Genomic DNA, 19,998 nt, shown 5'->3' with positions numbered 1-19,998 from the left:
AATTTTCCTAAGGATACATGGTTTCAGTATACGTGAGAGCTCACTACAGATTCCCAGATGGCCGAGTCTCTGTCCTCGCCTCAGGGCAGTGCTGGGCCCTGCTTCTCTCTGAAGTGTGATGCACAGACAGCCAGTTCTCTTTTGCTTGGCCTCACAGGCCCCCAGGCTTGGCTGTTCAGAGAAAGCCATGGGGGAAAATGGGTCTTTCCTGGGGTCATTTAATTAACTACTGTTTAAAACACATTTCCTCGGGGCTTCCCTGGTGGCGCAGTGGTTGAGAGACTGCCTGCTGATGCAGGGGACACGGGTTCGTGCCCCGGTCCGGGAAGATCCCACATGCCGCGGAGTGGCTAGGTCCGTGAGCCATGGCCACTGGGCCTGCGCGTCCGGAGCCTGTGCTCCATAGTGGGAGAGGCCACAACAGTGAGAGGCCTGCGTACTGCAAAAAAAAAAAAAAAACACATTTCCTCTAAACAACTTACTGGACTTCTTACTCTATGGGTACTTGGATTTTGAGGACTTTGGTAAGAGTACCTGCATGGCAAAACTCAACATAAAAATGAGGGTAAGACAAGTATCAAATGAGTTCCTTAACCTCTTGACAAAGCTGTGACAGAATCTTAAAGCTAAAACACTGGTCACCATGATGCCAATTTATTTTTTTCAGAATAAGTGTGCTGACGAGGAAGCACAAGTTCTGCTTTCTGTTTCTGCCCTAATTGTGACAGGAAGAGGCTCTTTGCTCCTTCTCAACTACAGGCATCCCCCACTTTTCGAAACTTCACTTTACACTGCTTTGCTTTTATGAAAGACCTATATTAGTACCTGTTTTCACTAATGGAAAGAAATTTGAAGAGGATTTTCACTTCTACGAAAAAGGTGAAAGCTGAAACAGCATTCAGCTTTTGTTTTGCAGTGAGCCATTATAGAAGCAGCACGCACTCAGAGCTGCCAGAGTGGCACCGCCAAGCTCCTTCCCTGGGAGCTGCACTCAGCATCAAGCCACCATAGCTTTGAACTGTATCTGTGACAATCTGTGCTTTATCTCCATTTATTTTGTGCATCTGTTAGCAGGATGTGTCCTAAGGTAACTACTTCCTCAATTTATGCTATTTCAGCTTAGGAAAGGTTTCATCAGAACACTCTTCTTTCAGATCGTGGGGGAAACCTATATCACCCCTCCCCCAGCCCTGCTCCATGGCCTCCATCCAAAGAATGAGCCAAGTACCAGCTGCCTAAGAGATCTCAGCAGAAAAGTCTTCCCCAGGTCTGTTAAAGGTGGAAAGCAAAAGCTGGAGACCTAAACTGTATCTGAACCTGTTAAAAATGTATGAATACTCAGTTACGTTAATGTTGTCATTGAACTAGGGACATTCTGTCCTGTGTTTTACTTCCACAGGCAAACTGGTATCCAAAACAAATGGAGACTATGCAGGTAACACACTTGAGCCCTTTGTAAACATAAGAACTTGGTGAAGACGATCAACCACAGCCTTAATCCGCATTTTTAAATACAGCTTTCAGGTGTTTTGGGACTACATTATTATCTAATCTTGGCTTTGGGAACAGATGATACAGCTCTTCTAAAATCATGTCTACTGAGAGTGGCTATTTACTTGTCCCTGCCCCGTCTTTATCTCCATACAAAACTGCCAGGAAATGTCCACTCCTTCAGGGGAGTTATTTTTCTTCTCAAGTTGAAGGCAATACATTGTCCATAGCTTATTTCAGGGCAAACGTTAACATCTTCCTCCAACTCAGGAAGGCACGCTTTGACAGGCCATTGTTTTCTGTCGGAGCAGAACCAATACCAAGTCGATGCCAGGTAAGACATGCCCAGCTTAAAGCCGAAATGTTTGTGTCTTGGTTTTCAGGGTCCTCAGATGCAGCAGGAAAGCTTTAGTCATTCACCTCCATCCAGTGGATGTTTGTAAATGTCTTGCTGTCCATTTTGTCAATGAACAGGCAGCCCTGCAAGTGGTCCATCTCATGCTGGATGATGCGGGCTGCCCACCCACTGGCCTGCCACACCACCTGCTCTCTTCCGGGGTCCATCCCTGCAAAGGAAGGGACAGCCTGGGTGCGGACATGCTGAACTGCATCATTCTCAACCTACTTAGCCTCTCCTTGCCCCTGGCTGTTCCTATTTACAAGAGGCAATATCAGAAGGGAATGCAGACAGCAGCCCCTATGCTTCCTAGAAAAGAAGTCTGAACTCTGCCTCTTACCAAGTATTCAGCCTGGTTCCCAACTCTGATGAGTAGGTTGCTGGGTTCGCTATGGGGCTGAAATGAGAAATGATCTTCCCAAGTGACTTGCTCAAGAGGAACAATCATCCCAACCCCAGCAAAGAATCACACTCTGCAAAACATCCTGTGGTATGACAGGTAATGGCTTATCACTTTGGGCTAGGCAAAGCTGGGTTCTACTTCTCCCATTCCACATGACAGATCTAATTGGCGCAGAAGAGTGTGTGTGTGTGTGTGTGTGTGTGTGTGTGAGACAGAAAACAAGGTTGTAAGAGTGTGTGTGTGTGTGAGACAGAGAAACAGAAGGTGAGTGACAGGGCAGAGGATGTGGTGTGAGCTAACAGGGCCACCCTCCCAAACCCCCAACCCCCCAACCCCCCAACCCTGTGCCCCACTTGAGCTGGCTCTGCTCTCACAGGTGCCTCCTGCCCCGTCCCATTCCCTCAGTCCTGAATTTTGTCCACTCCAGGGTCTGCTCGTGGGTAGGTAGGCTCCGCTGATGAGCCATCAACATGTCTACGCTTTAACTTGAACTTTGCGGAAACCGTTTCGTGGGATCCGAGGCCGCCGCCTCCGCAGGTTAAAGTGGAGCACGCATTTACCCATCCGCCCCAGGGACCCCACCGCCCCGCACCTGAGATCTGCACCGCCTGGAAGCCGGGCACGCAGGCCAGGAAGCCGCTGATGCTCTCGCAGCCTTCGAGGAAGGTGACCAGGCGGCTGTCCAGCACACGCGGGCTGGGGTTCACGAACACGCGCAGGGGGAAGGTTTGTATCTGACGGGCCTCGCGCACGCGCACGCGCGGCGCGCCTGCGCGGAAGAGCGCCTCGGGGACCTCGACCGCCAACCCCTGCAGCGGCACTCCGAGCTGCGGCGCACTCAAGCCGACGCAGCGGCGCCGACGCATCACCTGCACCAGCCGCTGCAGCTCGGGTCCCGCCAGCTGTGCCGGCTCTACCGGGGCCGCCACGGCCCGCAGCGCCGGGTCACCGACCTGGCACACGCGCGGGTACGGCAGCTCCAGCGCTCCCTGCACCAGACGTCGCACGTAGCGCCAGTAGGAGCGCCGGCGCGCCGGGCCCTCGAGGCCATCCGTGGGGGGGAGGTCGTGGAACTGCAGGCCTGGGCGCCGCCGCCCGCTACCCGCTCTCCCCACTGCAAGGCCGGCCCCACGCAGCCACGCGCCCACAGCCACCGCAGCAGCAGCCCAGCCCCCAGCTGACCCATGCCGCGTGAAGCAGAGCCACCCACCCCCGCGCGTCCCTCGCCGGCCCCCGTAGCCGAAGCTCCCGCCCCCAGGGACGCCGGGAAGTGCAGTTCCCGCGGGCCTTCCGGGAACGCCGGCGCCGCTCACACTTCGCAGCCAGCCTCTGGGTGGCGTCCATCAGCTTTATTATTTAATTCCATTTCTGATAGTTTAATCAAGCATTTACAAGAATATCCATGAGGTTCTCCTTTTGATTATGCCTTCGCAGCTTCTCCCACGCGCGGCAACTCCCGTTCCCACCAGGCGCTGCGGTAAGTAAGCCCCTCGGGCGCCGGGGCCCTGGTACCCGCCGCACCGGCCCGGGCGCATGGGGCGCTTGTCAAGTGCCAGCACTCGGCTCGTCGGCGGCCTGCGGCGGTCCCACGGATCCCACCTCCTGTTGCCCCCCGTCAGGGAAAGCCGGGGTGACAGGTTCGAGGACTGGCCCCTCGGCGGGGGGTTCTGGCTCTGGAGCTGTGAGCTCGGGGACTAGCGCCTTGTCGTCCAGACAGAAGGCCATCTCCCTCTTCGGCAGGATAAAGGCCAGAGGCTCCTGGACGACGCTGACGTTCACATGCCCCAGGTTTCCGTACTTGGAGAGCTGAGTGGGTGGAATGCCTGGCCCAAATGGTAAAGAATAGAAGTGGAAAAAGTGTTTAATAAATTTAATTATTTATGTGTCACGGGTAAAAAAAAAAACACTTATTGGAAGTAACGAACACAGTTACCGTATTTCAATACAGTAAAAATCACCTTTGTGATATGGGACAGGCACCTATGCGGTAAAGCCAGACTTTGAAGGTAATGGGAACAGCACAGTGCAGGATGGATGGAGAAAGCAAGCACCAGGAGAGCCTCAGCAGGCACTGGCTTCCCTGGACAGGCCCAAGGAAAAGCTGGGGGAGCAGAGAGCAGCCACTCTGCTGGTGGGATCACTGGCCCACTACCCTTTGGGAAATTGTGCCCCCCACACCCCCTTCACAGGCACAGAGAGAGGGGCATAGGGAAGGGAAGGCAAATTCTAAAAAATATTTTTAAAACACCATCTGTAAACATTTAATGTCAGTGGAATCATACATTATGCGGTTCTTTTGTGACTGGTTTCTTCCACTTAACCAGATATAAACATAATGTATGATTCTGTTGATAAGAAATGTCCAGAGGAGCTTCCCTGGTGGCGCAGTGGTTGAGAGTCCGCCTGCCGATGCAGGGGACATGGGTTCGTGCCCCGGTCCGGCAAGATCCCACATGCCGCGGAGCGGCTGGGCCCGTGAGCCATGGCCACTGAGCCTGTGTGTCCGGAGCCTGTGCTCCGCAACGGGAGAGGCCACAACAGTGAGAGGCCCGCGTAAAAAGAAATGCCCAGGGCCTCCCTGGTGGCGCAGTGGTTGAGAGTCCGCCTGCGGATGCAGGGGATACGGGTTCGTGCCCCGGTCTGGGAGGATCCCATATGCCGCGGAGCGGCTGGGCCCGTGAGCCATGGCCACTGGGCCTGTGCGTCCGGAGCCTGTGCTCCGCAACGGGAGAGGCCACGACAGTGAGAGGCCCGCATACCGCAAAAAGAAAAAAAAAAAAAAAAAAAAAAAAAAAAGAAATGCCCAGAAAGGGCAAATCTACTGCAACAGAAAGATTCGTGGCTGCCAGGGGCTAAGGGAAAGATTGGGGAATGACCACAAATGAACACCGGGGATCTTTCTAAAACTAGATGGTAGTAATGGCTGCACACCTGTGTACACTTAATAAAAACCATGAATTTTACAAATAGGTGAATTATTTAGTATGTGAATTATGTCAATAAAATAGTTTAAAAAATCTTTTCCCTTCTCTTACCTAAGGTCTGTGCCATCTGAGCTGGAGGAAAAAGGACTTGGAGACAGCGATTTAAATAAGGAACGAGGTCTTCCAGGAAGACAGTGCAGAACTGGACGAAGAGCTCTTGCTCCCCACTGCTGAAGGCAGCCTCTTCAGCACGATGGAAGGCCAAGATTACTTTTGTTACCTAAGAGACAAGGGCACCATCAATCACTGGGTTAGTCTATCACCATCAGCAGTGTATAAAACTAGGTACAAATGTGCACCCCTCAAGTTTTCCTGAAGAAAGTTGTTCCAAACAGTACATGATATTATTATCTTGTTTAAATTCACAATTGTGGTCAATCTTCACAATTCTGTCACTTCACTGATGTATTTCTTATCTAACTAGTTTTATTACTAGTGTAGTTTCCAGTTCCAGTGGAGGAGCATCATGAAATTATACACAGAATACATTGCTTTTGGCTCCCATGGGAGATGGACCAGAACTATGGTGGATCCAGGAAGATGAAGCAACACTATAAAAGGTTTCTACTGAGTAAGGCCTCTGAAGTTCCACAATGCTAGAACCACTAGAAAATTGTAAGGAGGAAAAAATAGAGCTGGAAAAGAAGTTCCACATACAAATAACAGCCTAGCTGACATTACAGGCAGGTGTCACAGTGACTGGGCTAAGAACATAAACTCTGGGGAATTCCCTGGCAGTCCAGTGGTTAAAGCTCTGTGCTTTTACTGCCGAGGGCCCAGGTTCAATCTCTGGTCACAAGCCAAGAGGCACGGCCAAACAAACAAATAAATAAATAAATAACGAACGTAGACTCTGGTGCCAGACGTTCTGGGCTCAAACTCCAGCTGTGCCACTCACTGGTTCTGTGGCCTCTAAGTGATTACTTAGGCACCCCACGCCCTCTGTGCCTGAGTTCCCTCATCTATAAAGTAGGGCCAGCAACAGGACCTAACCGCATAGGGTTGTGAGAATTAAGTTTTAATATGTGTAAAGTATGATAAATTATGTGGCATGAAGTAAGCTCTACATGAATATTAGCTAATTACTATTACCTGAATTTCACTGACCCTAAAAAGCTTCATTGCTCATGCTTCCTTGCTCTTTCTTACAGGAGGACATCAACAGAAAGATTTTATACAACCACATCACAACTGCCACCTGGTTGACAGCGACTGTAAGATGTCGTCAATTATAAGAAACACCCAGTATCTAAAGATTTAATGTGTAAAAAATGTGCACCATACTCAGATATTAGCAATATTGGTAGTATTACTTGTATTAGGCAGAATTCTAATATGGCTCTTGTAATCCCCACCCCCTGGTATCCACTCCTTTGTGTAATCTCCTCCCCTTGAGTGCAGGCAGAATCTGTGACTTGTTTCTAACCCACAGAATATGGCAAAGGTGAAGGATTTGGCAGTTTTAATTAAAGTCCCTAACTGGCTGATTGAATTAATGAAAAGGGAGGTTATCCTGGGTGGGCCTACCCTAATTAGATGAGCCTCTTAAAAGAGGGTTGAGGACTCCCCTAAAGGAGACTTAGCAAGGAGAGATGCTCTCCCATTGGCCCTGAAGAGTCAAAAAGCCACACTGAACTGCCTATGGAGTGGGCTGGTCTCTAGGAGTTGAGGGCCTCAGTCCTACAACTGTAAGGAACAGAAATCTGCCACTGTGAGTGAGCTTGAAAGGAGGGGACCCTGAGCTCCAGATGAGACCACAGCCTGGCCAACACCTTGACTGCAAACTTGTGAGCAGAGGACCAACCCATTTGGGCTGTGCCTGGACTCCTGACCAACAGAAACTGAGACATGATAAATGTGTGTTGTTTTAAGCTGCTATGTTTGTGTGAGTTTGTTATGCAGCAATAGAAAATCAATATATTACTGAACCATTACTACAGGTGAGACACTTCATGAAAGGGGACTAACCAGAGCTTTTCAACCAGAAAAACCTCTAAAACCAAAGCAAACCAAAGTCAGCAGGCACCACTGTCACACAGACTGGTTTATTGCAAGAGTCTGGCCACCTGTTACTGAAGGAGGCCCCAGAAGAGAGCCAACAGTATGTGCTCACCTCGGCAAGGGCATCCTCCAGGGCCGCAGTTACATCCTGCGCCAGGGCCATGGGGCAGCAGAGGCGCAGATCATTGAAGGCGACCAGAATATTGTTGAGGAAGCAGGCAAGGGGTGGGAAGTCTAAGAGCACCATGGGCGGCTGCAGGGTCCCCGGCTGAGTGACTGGAACAGCAGCAGGCAGGTTACTGCTGCTCAGGATGGCTGGAGCTGAGATGAGGGTGTAGGAGTTCATTTCATCCTGGAACTTCTCGACCGTTTCCTGAATTGCTTTCTGGAAAGTGCCGATAGCCACTCGCTGGAAAACAGGAGCTAACTGACCCCGGAAATCAGCCCCTACTCGGCTGAAAGACAGTCCAAAGTACATGCACTGGCCCAGCAGAGAGTCCAGACGGCTGCCTATCCCTCGGTTAAGGTCGGTCTCCAGCACCTGCAGGAATTGTGAGACTTTCTGCAGCACCCAGCCGTGGAAGATGGCACTCTCATTCACGGTGTGCTCACCCATGGCAGGGGGCAGCAACGGGTCCTCGTCTGAAAAGATGGCACGGTACTGTGTGATAATATCGAACAGATGGACACGGCAGGCCTCAATGGTTTTCGTGATGTGGAAATAGGGATCATCACTGGGGATGGCAGTCAGGATAGAACGGAGCCAAGCATCTCGGGCCTGAAGAAACTTGACCCTCAACTCAGCCTCGGTGAAGACGTCCATTTGCCGTAAGAAGCCAATGACACGGAGGCAGGCAGGGAGCTGGATGTTGGTCCTCAGTTGTTGGATCAGCTGGCTCAGCATCAGCTGCATGGACTGGCGCACTTCGTTCACAATGCCCTGACGACACAGGGGGTGAGTCACCACGCTGGGAAAGACACTCCCTGGAACCCATTCCACTAACCCTGAATACTGCTGACCAACATTCCCACTGCTGTCCTGACATACGAAGTAGATTTCCTAAAACTGATTCATACAGGTTCACCAGCAAAGATTTGGTTCACTGTGGCCTACAGGCCCTGCCTGGTTCTCCTGCCCTCACCCGCTTCCTAATGCTCTCCCCTTGCTCACTGCAATCCAGCCAGAATGGCTATCTTTATACTTCAAACACTCCAACTTCTTCCCTCCTTAGCCTGCTATACTTGTTTGTTCCACTTTCTGGTTTGCTCTCCCCCCACATCTTCATGTGGTTGGCTCCTTCTCGTCATCTGGGTCTCAGCTTAAATGTTATCTCACCAGAAGAGCCTTTCCTGACCACTCTCCCTAGAGTAACCCACCTTAGCCTCCTGCCCCATTCCCTGGTTTATTTTGTTAAGATACTTAACTATCTGAAAGGATATTATTTATTTATTTGCCAACTAGCAGCTTATGAGAGCCAAGGCCTTGTCTTTGTTCACATTGTATCCCCAGCACCTAGATCAATGCCTGGCACATGATTAATATTTATCAGCTGACTGAATAATGAATGTATGTTTTATGATCAAGCCTGCCTGCCTTGCAGAAACTGATGTGAAAAATGCAAGGAGTTTCCCTAAGGTTTCTGCCTAAAGGGTCAGTGATGACCACAGAATTACTGATAACAAGAACATCAGTTTGAGTCCTCTCTGGGCAAGTTGGCTACCTGGATGACAGGGATGGAGGAGTATTTCCTTTCCAGTCGGCGTACGTAGGCTGCAAGCTCCAGGGCCTCTTCATAATAGCTGTTGCGGACACAGGTGTCCATGAGCTGAGGGATCTCCAGGATTTCCAGGATTTCTGTGTGCCGGTTTAGAGTCAGGGTGTTCATTCGGCGATTGGAGCTGATCTCCTCAGCCTCTTTCACAAATTTCCTAGTAACAATCAGGAGTACATTGGTAGTTCACTGCTCTGCATCCAAACCTTAGCTACAAATACCAAGCACTTACTATGAACTGAGCACTGGGCTGATTTATCTGATTTAATCTTCACACCAACCCCAGTAGATGAGTACTTTTACCCTTGAGGAAATTTTAATCCCAGAGATTTTAAGTAACCTGTCCAAGATCACACAACTAATAAGTGATAAAAAGATTTGAACCCAAATCTGCCACTTAACAAGCTGTGGCAAGCTACTTAGGCTCTCTGAACTGTTTCTTCATTGGTAAAATAGTAACAGGACCCACCTCATAAGGATGTGAGGATTAAATGAGATGATGTGTATAAAGCACTTAACATAGGACCTGATACGGAGTAAATGTACCTTTAATAACAGCTATTCTTATAATTTTCATAATGCCCTAACTAGCCTAGAACTACAGCCTTACCCCCAAGTTCCCTCAGCCTCTTATCTTCTCCTATGCTATGGTCCAACTTCAGTTCCTGCTACAGTCTCCATTTCTTCTCGGTAACTGCAGACACCTGCTTGTGAAGCCCTCCATCTATTCTAGGGGATTGGAAGAGTATGAAAGCTATTCTCAAATCTGCAAAGGCTCAAAAGAAAACTTAAACTTTTATCACGAAAGACTGGAAGGCAGAATTAGGGATAATGGATTGAGGGTCGAGGGAGGGAGAATATGGGTCAAAAAGGAAGATTTTTTTTTTTTTTGGATGATGATTTTTACTGTCCCCAAATGGGAGGATTTCCTTGTCAGCCTCCTATCAATGAACGGTTTAGAGCAGATGACCTCTGGTCCAAGCTGTTGTGTGTACATGTGTGTTGTGTGTTTGTTGTGTGTATAGGTGTATATAAAGATGCACATACATTAAGCTGACAATTGTGGAGTGTTAATTATGTCAGACCCAATGATAAATGCTTTGCATAGATCCTCTTTATTTAGTGCTCACAACAGCCCTATGCGAGAGGACGTGCTGCTGGGTTCCAATTCTGACTTCGAAACTTACTAGCTGTGCCCTGGGACGGTCACTAACCTCTGTGTCTCAACTTCCTCATACACAAAATGCAAAAAACAATACCTACCTCGAAGGCTGCTGTGCAGTTTAAATGGATTAATGAAATGCTCAGAGGAGAACCTGGCATAGAGTAAGCGCTATCTAAGTGTTAGCTATTTCTATCGTAAATGATAGCGATTACAGGTATTAAAAGCCCCTTAAGCACCGGACCCGCCGCACCTGCAGCTCTGTTGGAAGCTGGGCAAGCGGTCGAGCAGGCGGCCAAGCGACTCCTCCACGTCGCCAAAGAGGCGGTGGATGCGCTCGGTGCACTCGGCGCCGCGGATGAAGGTCTTGTAGTTGGCGAAGGCCAAGTCGCGCGTCTGCTGCAGCAGCTGCGCTCGCTCCTCGGCCAGGCGGTCGGGCTCGCGCCGCAGCCGCTCCAGCCCCGAGCCGCTCAACTCCCTGAAGTAGCGGCCCACGTCGGGCCGCTCCCGCCACTGGGCCTCCGGGAAGCGGTCCCGGAACAGAGACGCCAGGAGCCCTTCATCCTCCACCTCCCCGAGAGCAGCCGCGGTGGCCGTCGCCGTGGCCGAGGCCGTAGTAGAGAGTGGGTGAGTCGCCGTAGCCGCCATCTTCTCAGCAGCAGCGTCACTTCCCCTCCCGCTCAGCGAGGGCGCTGACTCCGTAGAACCCAAAGCAGCCGGGGGCGTACTTCCGGTCTCTATGGTTTCTCATCAGGCCCGCTTTCTTTCCCCGACAGTCGTCCGGGTTACGGGGCGCTAGCGTGGGGAACGACTGGAAAGCAGCTAGAGAGGCAGGCTTTGAGGTTGCCAAGGAGCGGCTGGCGGCTGATCTTCCGTTTCCGGTAACTGAGGCACGAGGATCCGGCGTTCCAACCCAGCGGGAAAATGCGGCCTCTGACTGAAGAGGAGACGCGAGTAATGTTTGAGAAGATAGCAAAATAGTAAGAGTGCGCGGGGCAGGAGAGGGAGTGTGTGGGTGGCGGGGAGGGGAGTGGGTGGAGCGGGGGGCGCGGTGCCGGGACGAGTCCGGGCGCGGCCTCCAGTCCTCCTTTTGCTCTCAGCATCGGGGAGAATCTGCAGCTGCTGGTCGACAGGCCCGACGGCACCTACTGTTTCAGGCTGCACAACGACCGGGTGTACTACGTGAGGTGAGGCGGCGCGGGGCCGGGTAGGCAGCATGGAGCCGGGTGGGGGCCTGGGTCCTTCCAGCCTCCCTCATCTGACACTGCCTTTTTCTTTATCCCTTCAGTGAGAAGATTTTGAAGTTGGCCGCCAACATCTCCGGTGACAAGCTGGTGTCGCTGGGGACGTGCTTCGGAAAATTCACGAAGACCCACAAGTTTCGGTTGCACATCACGGCTCTGGATTACCTAGCACCGTATGCCAAGGTTTGTGGGGTGGTGTCAGTCCGCCACTAGGGATGGAGGAAGTCTAGGCTGAGGGCCACATCAGAAGGCAGAATTGGGCACCTTTTCTGCGACGGAGTCCCTGACAGTGCTTAGGGTCAGTGCCAGCACCTGGAGATGTGTGCTCAGGTGTAGGAGCCCTGTGTGGCCGCGTAGTGGTAGTTACCTCCAGCAGAAACTGAAAAGCCTATGCAGACCCAGCTCAAGACCGAAAAGCAAATAGGTGGCTGTGAAGAGGAGTGTAGTGGGGTACAGAAAAAGGGCTGTTAAACTGCCCATGGGAGAAGTTGGTTGTAGAGTCGAGGTAAGAACCTCCTGGCAGGTCTCTTCACAGGGTGAACATATTAAGGGAAGCATGACTCTTTCTCTCTTTTTTTTAAAATTCATGTTACAAGACAGATGAACCTCACAGGTGAAATATATAGCACGGGGCATATGGTCAGTAATATCTTAATAATCTTGTATGGAGACAGATGACACGACACAGGTAAAATAACTTTGTATCATTGTGATCCTTTTGTAATGTATAGAAATATCAGATCACTGTGTTTTGCACCTGCAACTAACATAGTATTGTAGATTACTATGCTTCAACTGAAAAGAAAATAAAAGAACCAAAAAAACTTAGTTCATAAGGGAAAAAAAGAAAGAAATTAACCATAGATCTAGCAGTTAGCCTATCTGCAGGGGTCTATTTAGCATTTTTATGTCTCTTGGATTTAATTCTCTTTATTACAGTATAAAGTGTGGATAAAACCTGGAGCAGAGCAGTCCTTCCTGTATGGGAACCACGTGCTGAAATCTGGACTTGGTCGAATCACTGAAAACACTTCTCAGTACCAGGGAGTCGTGGTGTACTCCATGGCAGACATCCCTTTGGTGAGTAGAGATGGTTGCTGTTAAAAAAATCAAGTATCTTTTTATTCAAGATGGATGTATTTTCAGTCTGCGCTTGAGAGACTAAATTCTCAGCACCTTTTGAATTCTTCAAAGAACTGTATCTTTTCGTCTTTGTTGTTTCCAGACCTTAGTACGTACTTATTGAATGACTTGAGTGAATCAGTGTCTCTTCTTTTGAATCCCAGGGTTTTGGGGTGGCAGCAAAGTCTACACAAGACTGCAGGAAAGTAGACCCCATGGCGATTGTGGTATTTCATCAAGCAGACATTGGGGAATATGTGCGGCATGAAGAGACATTGACTTAAAACGAAGTCATCGCGAGGACTTGTGGCTGTGTGGAAGGGCCTAGCTTTGTTTCCTGTGTCTGTGTAGGCTCCACCATCATGTTGAATTTTGTCAACACTGTGACCTCTTCAGGGACTTCTTAGTTTAATATTCTATTATGGACAAATGCAGGCTGGATTCTTATGCAGAAATGGCTCAAAAACGGGGTTTCGGATCTTTGTGATTATGACTAACTAGAATGCTGTGTTTTGTATTTGAATCAGAGGGCTTCTTGTTTTGAGTAACAGGTTCTAAATTGTTGGAACTGAGGACAAGAATAGCGTATTATTGTTATCTGTGATAACACTGTTTTCCAAACACATGATAAGAACGTAATGAATTTTCTTATTAATACTATGAAAGATAGATATTGCCATCAGAATAGTAGGTCATGTGTGGGATTTTACAAATGAAATTTGGATAAAACAGTAAGAGCAGTTTATTCTGCCGATTTTCTTTACGGTAGGTGCTGTGTAGTGGGGGAAAAAAACTTGGATTCAAACACCAGTTCTCACATCTACCAGCTCTATGGCCTTAGATGAGTCATTAAACTTTAATAAGTTTCATTTCCTCCTGTTTCAAAAAGCAGCCTAGCCGTCTTCCTAAGAATAGTTTTTAGAAGTGGAAATCATCATCGTAAAGCACCTAGCACAGTGCCTGGCAAATGAGAGTGTTGAATAAATGGTAAGAATTATTTCTGTAATGTTTATACTGAGTATTTCTGTTACTAAGAGTAGGATCTTATGAACATAATTTGATTATATTATTTTGGCTTTTACAAACGGTTTTCTCGCTCTTTTTCTTGAATGGTGTGATCCCAGGCTGAATGTTATTTTTATCACCTTGATTTCTAAAACAATTTCTCTTATAAATCTTTCGGGTTTTTTTTTTTAATTAAAAAAATTTTTTATTGTAGTATAGTTGACGTACAATATTGGGTAGTTTCAGGTGTACAGCAAAGTGATTCATTTATACATATATTCTTACAAATCTGTAATTACCTGACTGGCCTGGACAAAAAGCACTAATCAGAGACCCTGAAATAATAATTTAGTTCCTCCATACTTCTCCCATGCCTTCCAAAATTATTTTTAGAATTATTAAAATATTTTTTAGTGAAAAACATCACAGACAAAAAAATTTTTAAGTACCTGTATTGTAAAGCAATTTCTTTAGTGCATATACTGCTTAATTTAAATTCCAAAGGTGACATCTCTAAAAATAAATCATTTTTCAATTACAAAAAAGCACTCTACCAACTCCTGTTTTTGTATGCAACATATAAAACCCAGTTTTATATGTTTTTGTCCCATTTTTTTCAACTTTTCTCCCTTCTAAGGCTCTCTCTTAATTTCTAAATAGACATAGTGAAGGTCAAGGGGTTGCAGGACAATGGACAGTATTTTGATGGTAGCATTTAGTGTGTACTTTAGAAATAGTCAACATCAAAACTTTACATACTTTTATTTATTGCTATTTTGCCTGTGTAGATGACAGCAATAGGCTACAACTTTCTAACAAGAAAAATTGATTTTTTCCCAATAACTTTACAAAGATTTGAGAGAGCTTGTGCCCCAGAAGAAAAGAGCCAGGGCACCGTAGTTGTTTGAGCTTAGCATCTTGGCTTCTTTGTGTCTGTAGTTGTTGGGATGTTGAAGAGACGCTTCAAGAAATACAGCTGCAGAATCCCAGAAAGAATAATAACAAGGCTCTGGGCTGTCGACCACCAATTCACATAGTTATAGTTTGACTGGAGTAGGAAAAAGTCAGCCATTTTTCTCATGCGAGCAAAGTTGTAGTATCGCCACATGTGAAAGATATTGTTCTGCAGCTTTCGTGTACTCTTCTGCAGGACAGAAAATGAAATACAGAAAGGGTTCCTCCCTAACCTCATCTAGCCTCACCTGGGTACCCACCAGCACTAACCTAGTTTATCTGGAAGTTGAGTAACATGATTTTATAATATGTAATAACTTGGCTATTGGAGTTGTTGATAAATGCTAGTTTTGTTGTCTATGAAAAAATGGCCTGGACTTCAGTTTTAAAAAAATAATTTTTATAATGAAAAGCTTCAGTGCTGAAACTAGAAAGTTCCTCCAGAGTATCTCTAGATTTAGACATGTACTCAGCACATCATTGCCCTTCTGGGTGATGTCTTCTGTTCTTTGTATATGGTAAAAGATAAGGGCCTGCAAATTTTTATGGAAGGGCCAGACAGTAAATATTCTAGGCTTTGCAGGCCATACAGTCTCTTGCAACTACTAAGCTCTGCCACTGTAGCACAAAAGCAGCCATAGACAATATGTCCAGTTAGCTGTCCCTCATTATCAGTGGGGAGATGGGTTCCAGGACCTGCAGAGGATGCTGAAGTCCCATAGTCGGCCCTCCGCATCTGCAGGTTCTGCATCTGCAGATACAGAGGGCCAACTGTAATTGTCAAATGAGCATGGCCGTGTTCTAGTCAATCTTCACTTACAAAAACAGGCAGTGAGCTTTTGTGCATCAAGGAGACTATCAAGAAAGTCAAGAGAGATCCCAGAGAATGGGAGAAAATATTTACAAATCACATATCTGATAAGAGACTTGTATCCAGAATATATAAAGAACTCTTAGAACTCAACCATAAAAAGACAAATAACCAGATTTTAAAATCGGCAAAGGATGTGAATAGACATTTCTCCAAAAAAACATGCAAAGATGCTCAGTGTCATTAGGGAGACACCACTCAAAAACCACAAGATACCACTTATACCCACTAGGATTGCTATAGCAAAAAAGACTATATAACATGTTGGCAGGGATATGGAGAAATTGCAACACTCATACACTGCTGGTGGGAGTGTAAAATGGTTTAGCCACTGTGGAATATAGCAGTTCCTCACTGAAGGTAAAAAGTTACCATATGTGTCAGCAGAGTATACCGCTTATATGTGTACAGAGATGAAAGCACGTTCACACAAAAATTCGTAGGCAAATGCTCACAGCAGCATTGTTCATGATAGCCAAAAACTGGAAATAACCCAGATAGATGTCTACCAGCTGATAAGTAGATAAACAAAATGTGGTGTTTTAAACATACAATAGAATACTATTCATCCAGAAAAAGGAATGAAGTACTAATACATGGTACAATGTGGATGAACCTTGAAAACATGCTAAATAAAAGAAGCCAAAGACAAAAGGCCACATTGTATGATTCCACTTATATGAAGTGTACAGAACAGGCAAATCTATATAAACAAAGTAGATTAGTGAGGGATTACCCAGGGCTGAGGGGCATGGGGAACACAGAGTGAATAATAGGTCTGCAGTTTCTTTTTGGGGTGATGAAACTATTCTGGAATTAGTTGCTGGTAATGGTTGCAGGACCTTGTAAACCACTAAACTGTACACTTAAAGTGGTGAACTGTATCTAAGTTAAAAAACAAACAGGCGGTGGGCCAGATTTGGCCTGTGAACCGTTATTTGCCAATTCCTGGTATAAAACAAGTGAGGAATTTCAAGAGCTCCAAGTCACAAAATTAATTAAAGGCTTCAAATCCCTTTGCCTGTTTGTTTTCTACCCAAATGAGCCCTCACTCAGATGATATTACTCCCATAATTCTAATCTTTCCTCCAAATTTAAAGTCAGTTTCCATGGATGTTTCTCTCCCACAAAACAATTACCTCAATTGCATCCAAAGTATCATTCAGTTGTTTTCTTTCATTCTTCTCTTGGTGGTCCATCTCAGGCCCCTCATAGAAGACTCCAAAATTGAGGTATACTTGCACAGAACCAAAGTGATTTTGCTGATTTTTTAGACAAAGCTGATAAAAACCTGTAGGAATCCCTAGATCATTACCAAGTCTTGGTCTCCCACCCTCCCACCCTCTAGATTTCCCTGGAGATAACTGTTCTCCAGTGTTAAATGTGCTGCTATAGCACCTTCTTTTTACTTAGGAAGTACAAAATCCAGTTTTTGATGTGGAAGATACTGATCTTACGTGAAACTTACTTTACTAAATATTATTTATAATGTTTTGCCAAATATTAATAGCTCTATGTTGGATAGAAAATGTTTTCTTCCTCTTTTTCAACGTATAATTCCCACATCTCTTAAGGAATTTCTGATCAAGAGCATATTAAGAGCATAGTGTTTGCTTCTTGCATACCATTAGAGCTGGGATATCATCTTGAATTTGAAAGTAGGGAAAAAATGTATGCTTTGTGAATGAAAGAAGCTATCCTACTGGAGTAACTTCCTGCAAGGTGGTCTGTACGGGGGACTGATGGTTGGGGTATGTACTGGTGCTTGTTCTCAACTGGGGTCACCTCCCCGCGTGTGGTGATGGGGGAGGAGTGAGGAGGAGCAGGGTTGGAAAGGTGTGGCAGTGTACTTGATTGTCGAAATGACTGGAAGGTACTGGAAGGAATGTCACGTAGGGGCCAAAGATGCTGCATAATAATGCTGAATATCCTGTGCCACGCAGTGATTCTCTTATGTCCCTGTTGAGAAATAGTCTTTTTTTGCGCACCTGGCTGGTACAGAGGACAGTTCAAACTGACTGGTGCCGTCCAGGATGAGGACAGGCTTGATCTGGCTGTAGGAATTTTCTGGTGACTGGAGAAGTGCTTTGTTGTAGAATGTGGATATTTTTCATGGCCATGCATTTCCTTGTGTTCTGCTTTTTGGTAACTGGCTCAAGTGTTTTGATGACTGGAAAGAAATACTATCCCATAATAAATTTATTAATTGGAATTCTGTATCATAAATGGGTCTGCCTGTTTTGATCACTTTCCAATAATCTGGTTCATTGGAGATGATAAGATAAAATCGAGCTTCTGGACCCTGGAGTTATAATAATTAGTCACCTGGAGACTGCTTCCAAACTGCCAGTGGACTGCTGATTAATGTCCTTGGTCATTGGCAGTCTCCAGGAAATCTGGTTTTTGGTCTTGAAGGCTAAATCTTTTTCTTACTATTTTACCATCCATATGTGAAAAAGCCAGAGCTTTTACATCTCAGGTACTTAATTAATTTCAATATTTCCTCATTATTTTCCCAATTTCAAAGAAACGTATGATTATTATAATAACCGTGATGACGAAAACAGACCTGTCTCTTTGGTGGAGAAGTTAATCTGGCCCCGAACGTTCTTAGAGGTGTCTATAAGGAAACCCTGTGGGGTATGTGCAGTGGCAGCGACATGCCGGTCATGTGACATTCCCAGTGTCCGCTGAACCTGCCGAGACACATTAAAGAGGGAGAAAAGCTCCTGCTGCATCATCAGGAAGCTAGCTGAATGGTAAGATTGACATCCAGTGACCATCAGCAGAGTGGTTCTCAATCAGGGATGGTACTGCCCAACCCCCACTTTGAATTTGGGCTGAGACGTTGTCCTGGTGTTGCGAGTAAGGAAGGGGGGCGGGGACAGCAATGCTGAACATTCTGCCGTGTTAGAAATAGTAAGCAGGACAAAGAAATGACCCAAATGCCAATAGCACCCCTGGTAAGAAAACATGTCTCAGACCATGCAGCTGACATGTTGGTGTGTATGAATCTGGCTGTAGAGTTCTTGGCTGAACTCACTTGGTTTTGACCTCCCCAGTGGTATACCAGATTTGGGCTTATTTGATGCTTGACAGGAAATAAATAAGGCATTCAATAGGTACTTGCCTCCAAGCTGCGTCTTGATAAGCCCAGGCTACAGTGACCTGACTACTAGCTACTATTCTATTATAAATTCAGAGATAAGAAAAATCCCTGATAGGTTAATTTAAGATAAATTGTAAGTTACATTGGAGTAGAATAAGATCAACATAGTCTTTTACTCTGTAAACAAAATTTAGAAAGTTAATAGGTTTCTAAGATAAAGAACAAAGGAAATGAACAGCTTCTAAGTTTACTGTTGAGCAGACCATCTTTGGGCACAGCATGGATTAAAGTACTTGGCCAGTGAACAGGCAACTTGAAAACATTTACCTTCCTAAAAGCAACAGGTCTGTCTGACTGCATAGAGAAGCCTTGAGTTACTGATTCTCCAATTTGCTGGAATTAGCCCTAAAGCAAGAGAGTAAATGTTGCTCCCCCAACCTCATAAACTGAAGCGTCTTTGAAATCTCTGGGTTTGTCTCCAAAGTTCATGTGACTCTTCATTCAACTTGGTACTATATCCATATTATTTTAATATTTAAAAAATGGATTCTTTCCCCTCTCATCTCTAAAACTCGAGTAAGTGTGATGATTACCTCTCCAGGAAGAGGCACCCGGTTTGTCCCATGACTTTGAGCACACTTCCACAGCCCCCAATTTGAGAAGCCAAACCATATGTTTTAGTGATTATTCATCCATCAGGAGTTTCCATTTAACTGCAGGTCTGTTTCATTAACAGGTGGGGAGTCACAGCATAATAAAGACAACTAGAACCTTGTGTTCATTTAAAACCTGACCCCCTTTACAAAAGGAAATGAACAAACAAGAAAAACAAGTCCCCAGTATGACCAAGTACCCACCTCATAACTGAAATAGAAGTATCCAGTCTGGTGGGCAAATTGCCAAAAGCATTCTGTGCCTCCTGGAGGGATCATGATGGCAAAGTCGTATCGATCCGCACCACGGAAGGGGGGCTGGTCCCCAGAGCCACTAAGAGGTTCTGTCTTCTGGCTCCTTGCCGAGCTCACTAGGTTCAGAACCACCAGTCCAGCCCCAAAGAGCAAGGGGAACATGCTGCTCTCTGGAGACTGCTCTAACTGCTTGCAGCAGCCCAGTGGAACCAAGCAGTTGAGACAACTGCTGGGATAATCATTAACTCTGCAAGTCACACATAGGCCAGTCTCAGGGCCACACATAGATATTCCAGAAGAGAACTGGCATGGTACCCCACGTTTGGCTCACAGGAAAGAATTTTGCTTTCACCTCAAAAACTCAGTGGCTTACCAGACCTACTTCACGGGTGCTAGGTAGAATCTATTACTTCAGAAGAGAGATTTCCACCCCTCCTCTGCGCTGTCATTTTTCAGTTCTTGCCTCTTGGGGGTAAACATTAGGCAAATTTATTTACAACCACCTGAATGTACGGACTCATTTCTCGGTACACAGTGGCTGGGGAGATTTTTCTCATTTGTATCAAATTGCTAGA

At 46.4% G+C, this 19,998-nt stretch overlaps 4 protein-coding genes and 1 long non-coding RNA gene across 7 annotated transcripts in view; 2 read left to right on the top strand and 3 right to left on the bottom strand.

Annotated features, from left to right (window-relative positions):
• Positions 1-1,064: 1,064 nt before the first annotated feature.
• On the bottom strand, positions 1,065-3,529 carry PDF (peptide deformylase, mitochondrial). The gene is given in 3 exon segments (XM_081217267.1): positions 1,065-2,057; positions 2,884-3,349; positions 3,352-3,529. Coding segments are annotated over 3 exon segments (750 nt in total). The 5' UTR covers positions 3,478-3,529; the 3' UTR covers positions 1,065-1,899.
• Positions 3,530-3,665: 136 nt separating this feature from the next.
• LOC308606421 lies at positions 3,666-7,209 on the top strand. Its single transcript, XR_014013815.1, has 4 exons — positions 3,666-3,768; positions 4,032-4,126; positions 5,332-5,525; positions 6,427-7,209. It is a non-coding gene; the product is annotated as an uncharacterized lncRNA (long non-coding RNA).
• Positions 3,766-10,927, bottom strand: COG8 (component of oligomeric golgi complex 8). 2 transcript variants are annotated; one of them, XM_081217259.1, is made up of 5 exons: positions 10,464-10,927; positions 8,998-9,205; positions 7,389-8,216; positions 5,327-5,495; positions 3,766-4,153 (listed from the first exon to the last, which is right to left on the bottom strand). In XM_081217259.1, exons 1-5 carry the CDS (start codon positions 10,856-10,858, stop codon positions 3,837-3,839), a joined length of 1,917 nt encoding a protein of 638 aa, XP_081073385.1. In that variant the 5' UTR covers positions 10,859-10,927; the 3' UTR covers positions 3,766-3,836. The 2 variants fall into 2 exon arrangements, with proteins under 2 accessions (XP_081073385.1, XP_081073384.1); XM_081217258.1 differs by having other exon boundaries at positions 3,766-4,114; positions 10,464-10,924.
• A 59-nt stretch (positions 10,928-10,986) lies between these two features.
• NIP7 (nucleolar pre-rRNA processing protein NIP7) overlaps positions 10,987-19,998 on the top strand; it is a 67,777-nt gene continuing 58,765 nt past the window's right edge. Inside the window, exons 1-5 of one of the 2 annotated variants that reach the window (XM_081217262.1) lie at positions 10,987-11,190; positions 11,311-11,397; positions 11,499-11,637; positions 12,394-12,534; positions 12,741-13,573. In XM_081217262.1, the coding sequence (XP_081073388.1) occupies positions 11,135-11,190; positions 11,311-11,397; positions 11,499-11,637; positions 12,394-12,534; positions 12,741-12,860 (543 nt within the window). In that variant the 5' untranslated portion in view covers positions 10,987-11,134 and the 3' untranslated portion in view covers positions 12,861-13,573. Of the gene's footprint in view, positions 11,191-11,310; positions 11,398-11,498; positions 11,638-12,393; positions 12,535-12,740; positions 13,574-19,998 lie in introns of those variants that run through there. The other variant, XR_014013814.1, reaches the window with a different exon arrangement.
• TMED6 (transmembrane p24 trafficking protein 6) lies at positions 13,225-19,613 on the bottom strand. Its single transcript, XM_081217266.1, has 4 exons — positions 19,373-19,613; positions 17,976-18,102; positions 16,546-16,697; positions 13,225-14,725 (listed from the first exon to the last, which is right to left on the bottom strand). The coding sequence occupies exons 1-4, from the start codon at positions 19,583-19,585 to the stop codon at positions 14,492-14,494; spliced, it is 726 nt and encodes a 241-aa protein (XP_081073392.1). The 5' UTR covers positions 19,586-19,613; the 3' UTR covers positions 13,225-14,491.

Source organism: Mesoplodon bidens, assembly GCF_964165515.1.
Source record: "Mesoplodon bidens genome assembly, chromosome: 18".
In the NCBI taxonomy this organism is placed as follows: Eukaryota; Metazoa; Chordata; class Mammalia; order Artiodactyla; family Ziphiidae; genus Mesoplodon; species Mesoplodon bidens.
Note: the sequence above shows the minus strand (reverse complement) of the source record. Positions and strands in the feature narration are given on the sequence as shown.

Coding starts and splice junctions, on each gene's coding strand:
- COG8 (XM_081217259.1), bottom strand. CDS start 10,858: ATGGCGGCTACGGCGACTCACCCACTCTCTACTACGGCCTCGGCCACG. Junction 9,206..10,463: donor AGCTTCCAACAGAGCTGCAG/GTGCGGCGGGTC, acceptor GATTGTTACTAG/GAAATTTGTGAAAGAGGCTG. Junction 8,217..8,997: donor CCTCCATCCCTGTCATCCAG/GTAGCCAACTTG, acceptor CTGTGTCGTCAG/GGCATTGTGAACGAAGTGCG.
- TMED6 (XM_081217266.1), bottom strand. CDS start 19,585: ATGTTCCCCTTGCTCTTTGGGGCTGGACTGGTGGTTCTGAACCTAGTG. Junction 18,103..19,372: donor ACTTCTATTTCAGTTATGAG/GTGGGTACTTGG, acceptor GTGTCTCGGCAG/GTTCAGCGGACACTGGGAAT. Junction 14,726..16,545: donor ATACTTTGGATGCAATTGAG/GTAATTGTTTTG, acceptor TCTGTCCTGCAG/AAGAGTACACGAAAGCTGCA.